The 14,477-nt window shown below is 46.7% G+C and overlaps 1 protein-coding gene across 1 annotated transcript in view; it reads right to left on the bottom strand.

Moving 5' to 3' along the window:
* macrod2 (mono-ADP ribosylhydrolase 2) overlaps window positions 1-14,477 on the bottom strand; it is a 1,179,663-nt gene that overhangs the window by 230,010 nt on the left and 935,176 nt on the right. The window contains exon 10 of the mRNA XM_033026285.1: window positions 4,491-4,564. Coding sequence (XP_032882176.1) covers window positions 4,491-4,564 — 74 coding nt within the window. The remainder of the gene's footprint in view (window positions 1-4,490; window positions 4,565-14,477) is intronic.

Here is a 14,477-nt window from a genome sequence, read left to right as displayed (position 1 = left end):
GGCACGGTGGCTCAGGGGTAGAGTCGCTGCCTCACAGCGCCAGAGACCCGGGTTCAATCCTGACTGCGGGTGCTGTCTATACGGAGTTTGCACGTTCTCCCTGAGACTGGCGTTGGTTTTCTTCGTGATCTTCGGTTTCCTCCCACATTCCAAAGACGTACAGGTTTGTAGGTTAATTGGTTTGGTATAAATGTTTTAAAAAATTGTCCCTAGGATAGTGTTAATGTGCGGGGATCACGGGTCGGTGCAGACTCGGTGGGCCGAAGGGCCTTTTCCCGCGCTGTATCGCTAAACCAAACTAAACTAATCACCTGCATTTCAAATCAAATTTTGACATTAACTCGGAAGCCAATTCCAGATTCTGGGATTATATCTGATGAATTGTCCAGGTGAACAGAAGATTGCGTTGTGGAATTGGCTCTTTCATTGGGCATGTGCAATATTTGATAGCACTTTCTATATTGCAGATATACTGCCCTTATATCACAGTTATTGATACTGTTGATGGTTCGCTGTCACCAATCAATCCCATTGCTACCAATCATTCTCCCAGCTCTGTGCCTGGCCCAGGCTAAATTAGAGCACATGGTATTGAGGGTAGGGTACTGACATGGATAGAAAATTGGTTGGCAGACAGGAAACAAAGCGTAGGGATTAACGGGTCCCTTTCAGAATGGCAGGCAGTGACTAGTGGGGTACCGCAAGGCTCGGTGCTGGGACCGAAGCTATTTACATTATACATTAATGATTTAGATGAAGGGATTCAAAGTAACACTAGGAAATTTGCAGATGACACAAAGCTGGGTGGTAGTGTGAACTGTGAGGAGGATGCTATGAGAATGCAGGGTGACTTGGACAGGTTGGGTGAGTGGGCAGATGCATGGCAGATGCAGTTTAATGTGGATAAATGTGAGGTTATCCACTTTGGTGGCAAAAACAGGAAGGCGGATTATTATTTGAATGGTGTGAAATTGGGAAAAAGGGAAGTATAACGAGATCTGGGGGGTCCTTGTTCATCAGTCACTGAAAGTAAGCATGCAGGTACAGTAGGCAGTGAAGAAAGCGAATGGCATGTTGGCCTTCATAACAAGAGGAGTTGAGTATAGGAACAAAGAGGTTCTTCTGCAGTTGTACAGGACCCTAGTGAGATCACACCTGGAGTATTGTGTGCAGTTTTGGTCTCCAAATTTGAGGAAGGACATTCTTGCTATTGAGGGAGTGCAGCGTAGGTTCACGAGGTTAATTCCCGGGATGGCGGGACTGTCATATGTTGATAGAATGGAGCGGATGGGCTTGTACACTCTGGAATTTAGAAGGATGAGAGGGAATCTTATTGAAACATATAAGATTATTAAGGGTTCGGACACGCTAGACATGTTCCCGATGATGGGGGAGTCTAGAACCAGAGGCCACAGTTTAAGAATAAGGGGTGATTCATTTAGAACGGAGACGAGGAAACACTTTTTCACACAGAGAGTTGTGAGTCTGTGGAATTCTCTGCCTCAGAGGGCGGTGGAGGCCAGTTGTCTGAATGCTTTCAAGAGAGAGCTAGACAGTGCTCTTAAAGATAGCGGAGTCAGGGAATATGGGGAGAAGGCAGGAACGGGGTACTGATTGGGGATGATCAGCCATGATCACATTGAATGGCGGTGCTGGCTCGAAGGGCCAAATGGCCTCCTCCTGCATCTATTGTCTATTGTCTATTGTCTATTGTCTAACTGATAAAGCCTTGAAGATACCGTGTCAGTTTTTTTTGTTTTAGTTTGAAATACAGATTTGAAACAGGCCCACCGAGTCCGCAGTCCGCATCGACCAGTGGTCCCCGCACATTAACACTGTCCAACACACACTTGGGGCCATTTACATTTATACCAAGCCAATTAACCTACAAACCTGCACGTCTTTGGAGTGTGGGAGGAAACCGAAGATCTCGGAGAAAACCCACGCGGTCACGGGGAGAACGTGCAAACTCCGTACAGACAGCACCCGTAGTCAGGATCGAACCTGGGTCTCTGCAAGGGGCTGTGCGGCAGCAACTCTACCGCTGCTCCACCCTGCCGCCCACGGTTCATTTTTTGCATTTTTATCTTGCGGAGAGATTTCAACATGTTGGCTGCTTATCTTTTCCTTTTACATAAGCAGGGATGCAAGGTGGTCACGCAGTCTCTCTCCAGAGGCCCACTCTTCATCAGAGCCTTTGGGGAATTTCAAATCACTATGATAATATTCAAACAACGCCTAATTCTTTCACTTATAAATAGAAAGCTACGAGGTGATGCTCCCTGCCACTGGATGTTGTCTTGCTCAATGTACAATCCAACCGAGCAAACGTCAGCTACTCGGAAAAAATTAATTCAGTCAGCTACTTGGAAAAAATAGTATATGATCAGCTTGTATATCATCATAACTCATGTATAAAAGAGGTTTCACGTTTGGAAATAGTTCTCTACAAAGTAGGATTATAAGTTGGTGACTGGATTTGATAAATCAGGTTAGAAACACAATATGCAGGAAGGAACTGCAGGTGCTGGTTTCAACCGAAGATAGGCACAAAAAGCTGGAGTAACTCAGCGGGTCAGGCAGCATCTCTGGGGGAAAGGAACAGGGGGTCCCACCAAGCTTCTGTTGGATAATGAGCAGGCTCACACAAAGTGATTAGAATCATAGAAACATAGAAAATAGGTGCAGGAGGAGGCCATTCGGCCCTTCGAGCCAGCACCGCCATTCATTGTGATCATGGCTGATCGTCCCCAATCAATAACCCGTGCCTGCCTTCTCCCCATATCCCTTGACTCCACTAGCCCCTAACGCTCTATCTAACTCCCTCTTAAATCCATCCAGTGACTTGGCCTCCACTGACCTCTGTGGCAGGGAATTCCATAAATTCACAACTCTCTGGGTGAAAAACGTTTTTTCTCACCTCAATCTTAGATGACCTCCCCTTTATTCTAAGACTGTGGCCCCTGGTTCTGGACTCGCCCAACATTGGGAACATTTTACCTGCATCTAGCTTGTCCAGTCCTTTTATAATTTTATATGTTTCTATAAGATATCCCCTCATCCTTCTAAACTCCAGTGAATACAAGCCTAGTCTTTTCAATCTTTCAATCCATAGTCTTTCATTTGCAACTCTGTAGAGGTAACTCAAAGAGCTTTCATCTCAGCATGCATACTACTAGTCCAATAGAGAGAGAGAGAGAGAACTCTCTAATTAGCATGTGGGCGGAGCCACAGTATGAGTGACACTACTCTACAGCTTGCCAAGATGGCGCCCAACCCAGGTGACTATCTGTGTGCAGATCTACTAACTCATATTACAATCGCTCCACGCACTTAAATCTCTATCCATACACTGTAGACGGTTCGATTGTAATCATGTATTGTCTTTCTGCTGACTGGATAGCACGCAACTAAAGCTTTCAAGTTCAAGTTCAAGTTCAAGTTCAAGTGAGTTTATTGTCATGTGTCCCTGATAGGACAATTAAATTCTTGCTTTGCTTCAGCACAACAGAACATAGTAGGCATTTACTACAAAACAGATCAGTGTGTCCATATACCACAATATAAATATATACACACATGAACAAATAAACTGATAAAGTGTAAATAGCAGATAATGGGCCACCAATAATCAGAGTTTTGTCCGAGCCAGGTTTAATAGCCTGATGGCTGTGGGGAAGTAGCTATTCCTGAACCTGGTTGTTGCAGTCTTCAGGCTCCTGTACCTTCTACCTGAAGGTAGCAGGGAGATGAGTGTGTGGCCAGGATGGTGTGGGTCTCTTGCTGCACCTCGGTGCACGTGACAATAAAGTGGACTGAAACTGAGACCCTTCTTCAGACTGAGTCGGGAGAACGGGAAACAAGAGACGTAGACGATGAAATGGAGGGTCGATGGACTTCACGGTAGATGGCACCTTTCCAGCCTCACCTACCAGTTTGGAAAGCTGGCTGCTAAAACCCACAATAACATTGCCCATCGAGAGTCTACTTGATAACTGTGTTCAAGGAAAAACGACCCAAAAGCATCTCAAACTTAAAACCCTGTCACCATGGTACAAGTTCATTCCAAGAGCTCTCCCGAGTTTGCCCTGATTCGAACTCGGAGATTTACGGTAATGGCCGCTCGTCGGTACTCGGGGCTCTCGTGGACATCTTTCAACATGTTGAAAAATCTTCACGAGTCTTCCCGTGCTTACCTGCCGTTAGCGAGTCTTCCTTTTAGCGAGTACCTGCCGTTAGCGTTCCGAGCCGCTAAGAGACGTCCCCAAGCTCCGACGTACCCGCTACGTTCATTCTCCGTGCTTACCACGAGTTTGATTTTTTTTTAAACTCGGGAGAGCTCTTGGAATGAACTCGTACCGTGGGACAGGGCTTTTAGTTGCCGACTGCTCTGGGTTCACGGAATATAAAGATTCAATTCACCAAACAAATGATCCAGGAGTTAAAGAGTTCGACGCTTCACTGATCAAAGTAGCAGAGAGATTACATACCAGACTTCGTTTGTCAGCTAGCCATTCCTTAATGGTCGACACAGCAATCTCGGCTGCATCCTCTTGCGGGAAACCTGGAAGACAAAAAAATATATCTTGTGTTGGAATCAATCAATCAATCAACCTTTATTGTCATCTTGCAAAGCAACAGTTGCACAGTGCAAAATGAGAAGACGTTTCCCAGGGAATACCGGAGCATCGCACATGAAACTTAAAACATTTCACACATAATAACAATAAAAACAATCCAGTCCCTGATGAAACAGTATAAATAGTTAAAAGCAGGTAAAACAGCAACATTAAAATACAGTAAAACCAATCATTAAAATGTCCAGGGCAGCTGATTTGAGTGGCCAGTGCCCGAGTTATTAAAATGTCAGTGCAAAGCCGCAGAATCAGGTGACTGTGAGTACAGAGTGACTGTTTAGCAGCCTCACAGCCTGTGGCAGGAAGCTGTTTAGCAGTCTTGTAGTCCGGGCTTTGATGCTACGGTATCTCTTGCCTGATGGCAGGAGATCCAGGTGTCTGTGGAGGGGGTGCAGTTTGTCCTTAGCTATTCTCAGAGCTTTTTTCAGACATCGGCTCTGGAACAGTTCTTGTACCGAGGGTAGGGAGACGCCAATGATGGAAGGAACTACATAGAGTCATAGAGTGATACAGTGTGGAAACAGGCCGTTCGGCCCAACTTGCCCACACCGGCCACCAATGTCCCAGCTACACTAGTCCCACTTGACTGCGTTTGGTCCATATCCCTCTAAACCTGTCCCGTCCATGTATCTGTCCAACTGCTTCTTAAACGTTGGGATAGTCCCAGCCTCAACTACCTCCTCTGGCAGCTTGTTCCACACCACTAGTGCTTCTGGAAAGTACACCTGCAGAAATTGTGTCCAGGTGCAGCTCGTCAATGAGCGTGTCGGGGATCTGGCGCAGCAGCTGGATGACCTCCGGGCCATCCGGGGATACGGGAGTTTCCTGGACAGGACCTACAGTGAGGTTGTCACGCCAAGGATGCGGGAAGAGCGAAGGTGGGTGACTGTGAGAAAGGGGAGTGCAGGAGACCCAGGTGGCTGTGTCTAATGAAAACCGGTACGCCCTCTCGGGAACTGTCGGGGGAGACGATGGTTCCGGTCCGGGCGGCGGACACGTCAGTGGCTCCAATCCTAGAGATGGGACTCGACCAGAGAGACCGACGTCAGGCAGAGCCATAGTGCTGGGTGACTCCATTGTCCGAGGAGCAGACAGGAGATTCTGTGGCGGCAGACGAGACGCGAGGATAGTCTGTTGCCTCCCTGGTGCCAGGGTCCAGGATGTCACGAGCCGAATTCTGAACATCCTCGAGAGAGAAGGTGAACAGCCGGCAGTAGTTGTGCACGTAGGCACAAACGACATTGGGAAGAAGAGGAAGGAGGTTCTTCAACGCGAGTTCAGAGAGTTTGGAAGAAGACTGAAAAGCAGGACTTCTAGGGCGGTTATCTCTGGATTACTTCCAGTACCTTGTGCTGGTGAGGACAGGAACAGGGAGATTGGGGATCTGCATGTGTGGCTGAGGGGCGGGTGTAGGGAGCAAGGATTTAGATTTATAGACCACTGGGATCTCTTCTGGGGTAGGGGTGACCTGTACAAAAGGGACGGGTTACACCTTAACTGGAGGGGGACCGACATTCTGGCAGGCAGATTTGCTAGGGCTACACGTGTGGATTTAAACTAAATAGTGGGGGGGGGGAAGGGATTGACAAATTGGGAGTATAAAGATGGAGTTGAAGGGGAAGTGAGTACTGGAAAAATTACAAAAGGTTCTCGGATTAATGGGACAGAAAATCCAAGAAGGGATAAGATAGTAAGATCAGGTGGAATAGGAACCGGTGTGTGAGGGGAAGTGATTACGGAGGTCAAAGTGCTGTATATGAATGCGCGAAGTATAAGGAATAAAGTGGACGAGCTTGAGGCTCAGTTAGAAACTGGCAAGTATGATGTTGTGGGAATTACAGAGACATGGCTGCAAGAAGGCCAGGGCTGGGAACTGAATATTCAAGGGTATACCTCCTATCGAAGAGACAGACAGGTGGGCAGAGGGGGTGGGGTTGCTCTGTTGGTGAGGAATGAAATTCAGTCCCTTGCGACGGGTGACATAGAATCAGAAGATGTAGAGTCAGTGTGGATAGAACTGAGGAATTGTAAGGGTAAAAAGACCCTAGTGGGAGTTATCTACAGACCCTCAAACAGTAGCCTGGACATGGGGTGCAAGTTGCGTCAGGAGTTAAAATTGGCATGTAGCAAAAGCAATGCTGTGGTTGTTATGGGAGATTTCAACATGCAGGTAGACTGGGAAAATCAGGTTGGTACTGGACCCCAAGAAAGGGACTTTGTAGAGTGCCTCTGTGATGGATTCTTAGAGCAGCTTGTATTGGAGCCTACCAGGGAGAAGGCAATTCTGGATTTAGTGTTATGTAAAGAACCGGATTTGATAAGGGAACTCAAGGTAAAGGAGCCATTAGGAGGTAGTGACCATAACATGATAAGTTTTAATCTACAATTTGAGAGGGAGAAGGGAAAATCGGAAGTGTCCGTATTACAGTTGAACAAAGTTGGACTATGGGGCCATGAGGGAGGAGCTGGCCAAAGTTGACTGGAAAGATACCCTAGCAGGGATGACAGTGGAACAACAATGGCAGGTATTTCTGGGAATAATACAGAAGGTGCAGGATCAGTTCATTCCAAAGAGGAAGAAAGATTCCAAGGGGAGTAAGGGGTGACCGTGGCTGACAAGGGAAGTCAGGGACAGTATAAAAATAAAAGAGAAGAAGTACAACGTAGCAAAGATGAGCGGGAAGCAAGAGGATTGGGAAACTTTTAAAAATCAACAGAAGATAACTAAAACGGCTATAAGGGGAGAAAAGATGAGGTACGCAGGTAAGCTAGCCAAGAATATAAAGGAGGATAGGAAAAGCTTCTTTAGGTATGTGAAGAGAAAAAAATTAGTTAATACAAATGTGGGTCCCTTGAAGACAGAAACAGGTGAATTTATTAGGGGAACAAGGAAATGTCAGACAGGGTGAATAGGTACTTTGGATCTGTCTTCACTAAGGAAGACACAAACAATCTCCCAGATGTACCAGTGGCTAGGGGATCTGGGGTGATGGAGGAACTGAAGGAAATTCATATTAGGCAGGAGATGGTGTTGGATAGACTGATGGGACTGAAGGCTGATAAATCCCCAGGGCCTGATGGTCTGCATCCCAGGGCACTTAAGGAAGTGGCTCTAGAAATTGTGGATGCATTGGTGATAATTTTCCAATGTTCTATAGATTCAGGATCAGTTCCTGTGGATTTGAGGATAGCTAATGTTATCCCACTTTTCAATAAGGGAGGGAGAGAGAAAGCAGGGAGTTATAGACCAGTTAGCCTGACAGTGGTGGTGGTGGGGAAGATGTTGGAGCTGTAATACTCAAAGATGTAATAGCACATTTGGATAGCAGTAACAGGATGGGTCCGAGTCAGCATGGATTTACGAAGGGGAAATCATGCTTGACTAATCTCCTGCCATTTTTTGAGGATGTAACTAGGAAAATGGACAAGGGAGAGCCGGTGGTTAATCAGGAGGACAGTGAAACTGGTCGGAGAACTAGGATGGGGGAGGGACAGCGAGCGAGGGAAAACAAGGTGTATTTGAAGTTAGAGAAATCAATATTCATACCGCTGGGTTGTAAGCTGCAAATACAAAAAAAAAATCTTTGTTTCCAGTCCTAAATATTCAGTAAAAAAGAGTCAAAAATGATTGGCTGTGTTTCAGATTTTAGTTTTACTGCAACCGGCTACTACGCTTAGTATTCCATATAAATAGCCCCGTATCTGAGCAGGGCGGGCGGGCGGGGATTGGAGAGGGTCCAGAGGAGGTTTACGAGAATGATCGCAGGGATCATTGAGTTAACATATGATGAGCGTTTGACGCCACTGGGCCTGTACTCGCTGGAGTTTAGAAGAGTGAGGGGCGACCTCATTGAAACTTAGCGAATAGAGAAGGGCTTGGGTAGAGTGGATGTGGAGAGGATGTTTCCACTGGTGGGATAGTCTAGGACCAGAGGGCATAGACTCAGAATAAAAGGACGCTCCTTTTGAAAGGAGATGAGGAGGAATTTCTTCAGTCAGAGGGTGGTGAATCTGTGGAATTCATTGCAACAGACGGCTGTGGAGGCCAAGTCAATGGGTATTTTTAAGGTGGAGATTGACACATTCTTGATTAGTACTGGGCTAAGCAATGGGCTAAGTGTTCGGCTGGCAACCTGAAGGTGGCCGGTTCGAATCCTGCTTGGAGTGTGTACTGTCGTTGTGTCCTTGGGCAAGACACTTCACCTACCTTTGCCTGGGACTAGAGACGGAAATTAGCTACTGATTGGCTACAATCTCGCATATTTACATGCAAAATGTTCATTAATATGCACTGTCCCTATAAACAAAACATTATTATTATTATTATTATTATTATTAGTACGGGTGTCAGGGGTTACGGGGAGAAGGCAGGAGAATGGGGTTGAAAGGGAGAGATAGACCAGCCACGAGTGAATGTCCGAGTAGACTCGATGGTCGAAAATCACCCAATTCTGCTCTTATGATTTAGGAACAAGTGAAATGCAAATCCAACCAAGTCTAGGAGACACAGGTTGGAGAGGAAAGAAAAGGGAGAAATCCCAACATATTTGTCCAATGCAGGTCATAACACAAAAGTACAAGAAACAGTGAATCTATAATCACCTCATCTTGGAGCAGAGAACAGTAAAGCACAAGAACAGGCCATTCGGCCCACAATGTCTGTGTCGAACACAATGCCAAGACCAACTCATAGCTGCCTGCACATAATCCATATCCTTCCATTTCCTGCATCTCCATGTTTAGTTTAGAGATACAGCGAGGACACAGGCCCTTCGGCCCACCAGGTCGCACCGACCAGCGAAACCCACACATTAACACCATCCTACACCCACTAGGGGCAATTTTTATATTTACCAAACCAATTAACCCGCAAACCTTCACGTCTTTGGAGTGCGGTACGAAACCGGAGATCTCGGAGAAAACAGACGCAGGTCACGGGGAGAACGTACAAACTCCGTACAGACAGCAACCGTAGTCGGGATCGAGCCCGGGTCTCCGGCGCTGCATTCGCTGTAAGGCAGCAACTCTACCGCTGCGCCACCGTGACTGCCCTGTGCCTGCGGGAAAGCCTCTCAGATGCCACGATGGTACCTGCCTCAAACTACCACCCCAGCAGTGTGTCCCAGCCACTCATCGCCCTCTGTGGAAACACCAGGATTATTCTATTTTTCAAGGTGAATTTCTAAGTGGTCTGATGCTAATCTCCTGAAGAGCCATTATGTTCCACCGAGAGCATGTTCAAGAACAGTTTATGTTTTTAATATGGAAACTTTAACACTAGGAAACGACATGTGCGAATTAACTATTATGACTTATGAAAGAGCTGCTAATATTGAAATCATTTACAGGAAAAGAAAATCGATTCCCCGAACTTGTGACCAAAACCAGGTTTAAGCATGAGTTTATAATGAAATCACTGTTCTCTTGAAGAGGAAGCTGAGAAGGCCAATATTTGTTTCCACATTCCAGCAGTGGATTGTGTTTCACAGATCGATGGCAATCAATACCTCCAGTTACAAGATGCTTCATCACATTGACCAAGTCCCTTAATTATAATTTCAGAATTTCCAACACTAGGGATTCGCAAAGGCAGGTAGTTGGACTCAGGGAGGCACCAAAGAGCAGGCACTGGAGACGTCTCCTACTCATTCAGGTCAGACGTCTCCTACTCATTCAGGTCAGACATCTCCTACTCATTCAAAGCGGGTGGCGTGGTGGCTCAGCGGTAGAGTTGCTGCCTTACATACATAGAAACATAGAAAATAGGTGCAGGAGTAGGCCATTCGGCCCTTCGAGCCAGCACCACCATTCGATATGATCATGGATGATCATCCAGAATCAGTACCCTGTTCCTACCTTCTCCTCATACCCCTTGATTCCTTTAGCCCTGAGAGCTCTACCGAACTCTCTCTTGAAAACATCCAGTGAATTGGCCTCCACTGCCTTCTGTGGCACAGAATTCCACAGATTCACAACTATCTGAGTGAAAATGTTTTTCCTCATCTCAGACCTAAATGGCCTACCCCTTATTCTTAAACTGTGACCCCTGGTTCTGGACTCCCCCAACATCGAGAACATTTTTCCTGCATCTAGCCTGTCCAATCCCTTAAGAATGTTGTATGTTTCTGTAAGGTCCCCTCTCATACTTTGGAAATCCAGTGAATATAAGCCCCGTAGATCCATTCTTTCATCATATGTCAGTCCCACCATCCCGGGAATTAACCTTCCTCAAATTAGGAGATCAAACCTGCACACAATACTCCAGGTGTGGTCTCACCAGGGCCCTGTACAACTGCAGTAGGACCTCCTTGCTCCGAAACTCAAATTATCTCGCTGTTACAGCGCCAGAGACCCAGGTTCAATCCTGACCACGGGTGCACTCTGTATTTTGCTCAAGATTCCACTATCTGGAGTTACTTGCGCCTCTACATATTGCACGCTCTTGCTTATCTAACTTTAATGGAAACATTGCAGCATGCTCCGTAGCAGCCAGGGATACCGACACTCTAACGAAGGGTCTCGGCACCCATTCCTTCTCTCCAGAGACGCTGCCTGTCCCGGTGAGTTACTCCAGCATTTTGTATCTATCTCTGAAAGGTCTACCTGAACAGCGGTACGGTGGCGCAGCGGTAGAGTTGCTGCCTCACAGCGCCAGAGAACTAGGTTCGATCCTGACTACGGGTGCTGTCTGTATGGAGTTTGTACGTTCTCTCTGTGACCTGCGTGGGGTTTTCTCCGGGTGCTCCGGTCTCCTCTCACACTACAAAGACATACAGGCATGTAGGTGAATTGGCTTCAGTAAAAATAGTAAATTGTCCCTAGTGTGTGTGGGATAGTGCTAGTGAACAGGGATCGCTGGTCAGGCGATCGTGGACTCGGTGGACCGAAGGGCCTATTTCTGCGCTGTTACTCCAAAGTCTAAAGTGCGGGTTTGTACGTTAATTGGGTTTGGTAAAAAAACGTACATTATCCCAAGTAAATTCATAAGTGATAGGAGCAGAATTAGGCCATTCGACCCATCAAGTCTATTCCACCATTCAATCATGGCTGATCTATCTCTCCTAACCCCATTCTCCTGCCTTCTCCCCATAACCTCTGACACCCGTCCTAATCAAGAATCTATCTATGCCTGCCTTAAATATATCCACTGACTTGGCCTCCACAGCCTCCTGTGGCAAAGAACAGGACAAAGTAAAGGAAGGCAACACCTTACATTGGTGGAAGAGGTGGCAGTGTGAACTGTGTGGAGGATGCTATGAGGATGCAGGGTGACCTGGACAGGTTGGGCGAGTGGGCAGATGCATGGCAGATGCAGTTTAATGTGGATAAATGTGAGGTTATCCACTTTGGTAGCAAAAACAGAAAGGCAGATTATTATCTAAATGGTGTCAAATTGGGAAAAGGGGAAGTACAATGGGATCTGGGGGTCGTTGTTCATCAGTCGATGAAAGTAAGCATGCAGATACAGCAGGCCGTGAAAAGAGCGAATGGCATGTTGGCCTTCATAACAAGAGGAGTTGAGTATAGGAGCAAAGAGGTCCTTCTGCAGTTGTACAGGGCCCTAGTGAGACCACACCTAGAGTATTGTGTGCAGTTTTGGTCCCCTAATATGAGGAAGAACATTCTTGCTATTGAGAGGGTACAGATTAGGTTCACAAGGTTAATTCCCGGGATGGCGGGACAGTCATATGTTGATAGAATGGAGCGGCTGGGCTTGTATGCTCTGGAATTTAGAAGGATGAGAGGGCATCTTATTGAAACATACAAGATTATTAAGGGTTTGGACACGCTAGAGGCAGGAAACATGTTCCCGATGTTGGGGGAGTCCAGACCAAGGGCCACAATTTAAGAATAAGGGGTAAGCCATTTAGAACGGAGATGAGGAAACACTATTTCACACAGAGAGTTGTGAGTCTGTGGAATTCTCTGCCTCAGAGGGCGGTGGAGGCCAGTTCTCTGGATACTTTCAAGAGAGAGCTAGATAGGGCTCTTAAAGATAGCGGAGTCAGGGGATATGGGGAGAAGGCAGGAACGGGGTACTGATTGTGGATGATCAGCCATGATCACATTGAATGGCGGTGCTGGCTCGAAGGGCCGAATGGCCTACTCCTGCACCTATTGTCTATTGTCTATTGTCTATTAAAGGAAGAACGTTTAGCGCGCGATAAAGCCAGTAAAGTCGGATCTAAGAGGTAGATAGCGAGCAAAGCAGGAAAGCATCAATTATATTTAATTCTTTCCAAAAAATGAAATAAAGTTAGTGAGCGATGTAATAAAAGGAGCCTGATAAAAGGGACAGGCAGAGATTGGTGAAAATATTCTTGCATATTGTCTTCAAACCCCGAGCACAAGATGACTCATCTGAGCTAGTGTGATTCCACCATGGTAAAATTATAATTTCAACACCAGAAAATTTGTTTGGCAATGTTTAAGAATGATCAGGTTTGAAAAATTCATTACCTCCTGCCTTTATCTGCTGTCATTGGTAGGCAAATATCCCGCTGGTAAATACATTGAATTCATTGCCAATTACCTTGGCAGAGTTCTCAGGGGAGAGAGTCACACACACTGTTCAATCCAGATTTTTCAATTTAACTGCACCATAGCTCGTTATTATTCTCGTTACAAAATCTGCATCAAACCCTTTGATTTGCATGCATTTCCCCCCCCCCCCTAAGAATCTGTAGTGAAGATAAATCTCTGCCCGTGCTTCTTTAGAAGTTAGAGATGCCGTGCGGAGGAGACAGGCCCTTCGGCCCACCAGGCCCGTGCTGACCAGCGATCACCCCGTACGCTAGCCGTATTCGGAGGGCTCCGGAGTGCTAAGACCGCCGACTCTAACATCGCGGAGCTGTGGAGCGGCCAGCTGTGGGGCAGCGGCGCTGAACATTAAATGTTCTACTCAACAACGTACCTTGGTGACTGCCAATCACCCCCCCACCCCCACCCCCACTTATTATCACTTATTATTATTTATTCAAATCATTTGCTATGTCGCTCTTCCAGGGAGATGCTAAATGCATTTCGTTGTCTCTGTGCTGTACACTGACAATGACAATTAAAATTGAATCTGAATCTGAATCTGAAATACCGCCGAGATCGCCAGTGTCCGAGCTCCGACCAGCGCGGCCCGTGGACTTCGGGTGCCGCGGTCCCCAGGGAGGCAGCGGCCGTTCCAGACGCCCCAAGCCGCTGAGAGTGTTCTCCCGACGCCGGAGTTCCATCTTCCCGGCGAGAGGGCCTGAAGCATCGGGCTGCCGGAGGCCTCAATAGGCCCGACCACAGGTGAACGGGGGATAGGACTGGACTTTGCTGCCTTCCCTCACAGTGGGAACCATTGCGGGGGGATGTTTTTATGTTTATTGTTAAATTCTTTAACGTTGTGTCTTATTTTTATTGGTGTGCTGCAAATGGCAACTCAAATTTCACTACACTAGTTGGTGTATGTGATCATAAATGTCCTTGGTAGACAAAAGTGCTGGAGAAACTCAGCGGGTGCAGAAGCATATATGGAGCCAAGGAAATAGGCAACGTTTCGGGACGAAACCCGTAGGGGTTTCGGCCCGAAACGTTACCTATTTCCTTAGGTCTGAAGAAGGGTTCCTCTAAGAATAGGTTGCCTGAAGAGTTTTGGCCCAAAACGTTGCCTATTTCCTTCGCTCCATAGATGCTGCTGCACCCGCTGAGTTTCTCCAGCATTTTTGTCTACCTTGTGATTTTCCAGCATCTGCAGTTCCTTCTTAAATAAATGTCCTTTGTCCTATCCTACACCAAGGGACAATTGACAATTGACAATTGTTTTACCAAAGCCGATTAACCCTACAAACCTGGATAGACACA

The sequence above is a fragment of the Amblyraja radiata genome, chromosome 8 (assembly GCF_010909765.2).
Source record: "Amblyraja radiata isolate CabotCenter1 chromosome 8, sAmbRad1.1.pri, whole genome shotgun sequence".
NCBI lineage: Eukaryota > Metazoa > Chordata > Chondrichthyes > Rajiformes > Rajidae > Amblyraja > Amblyraja radiata.
Note: the sequence above shows the minus strand (reverse complement) of the source record. Positions and strands in the feature narration are given on the sequence as shown.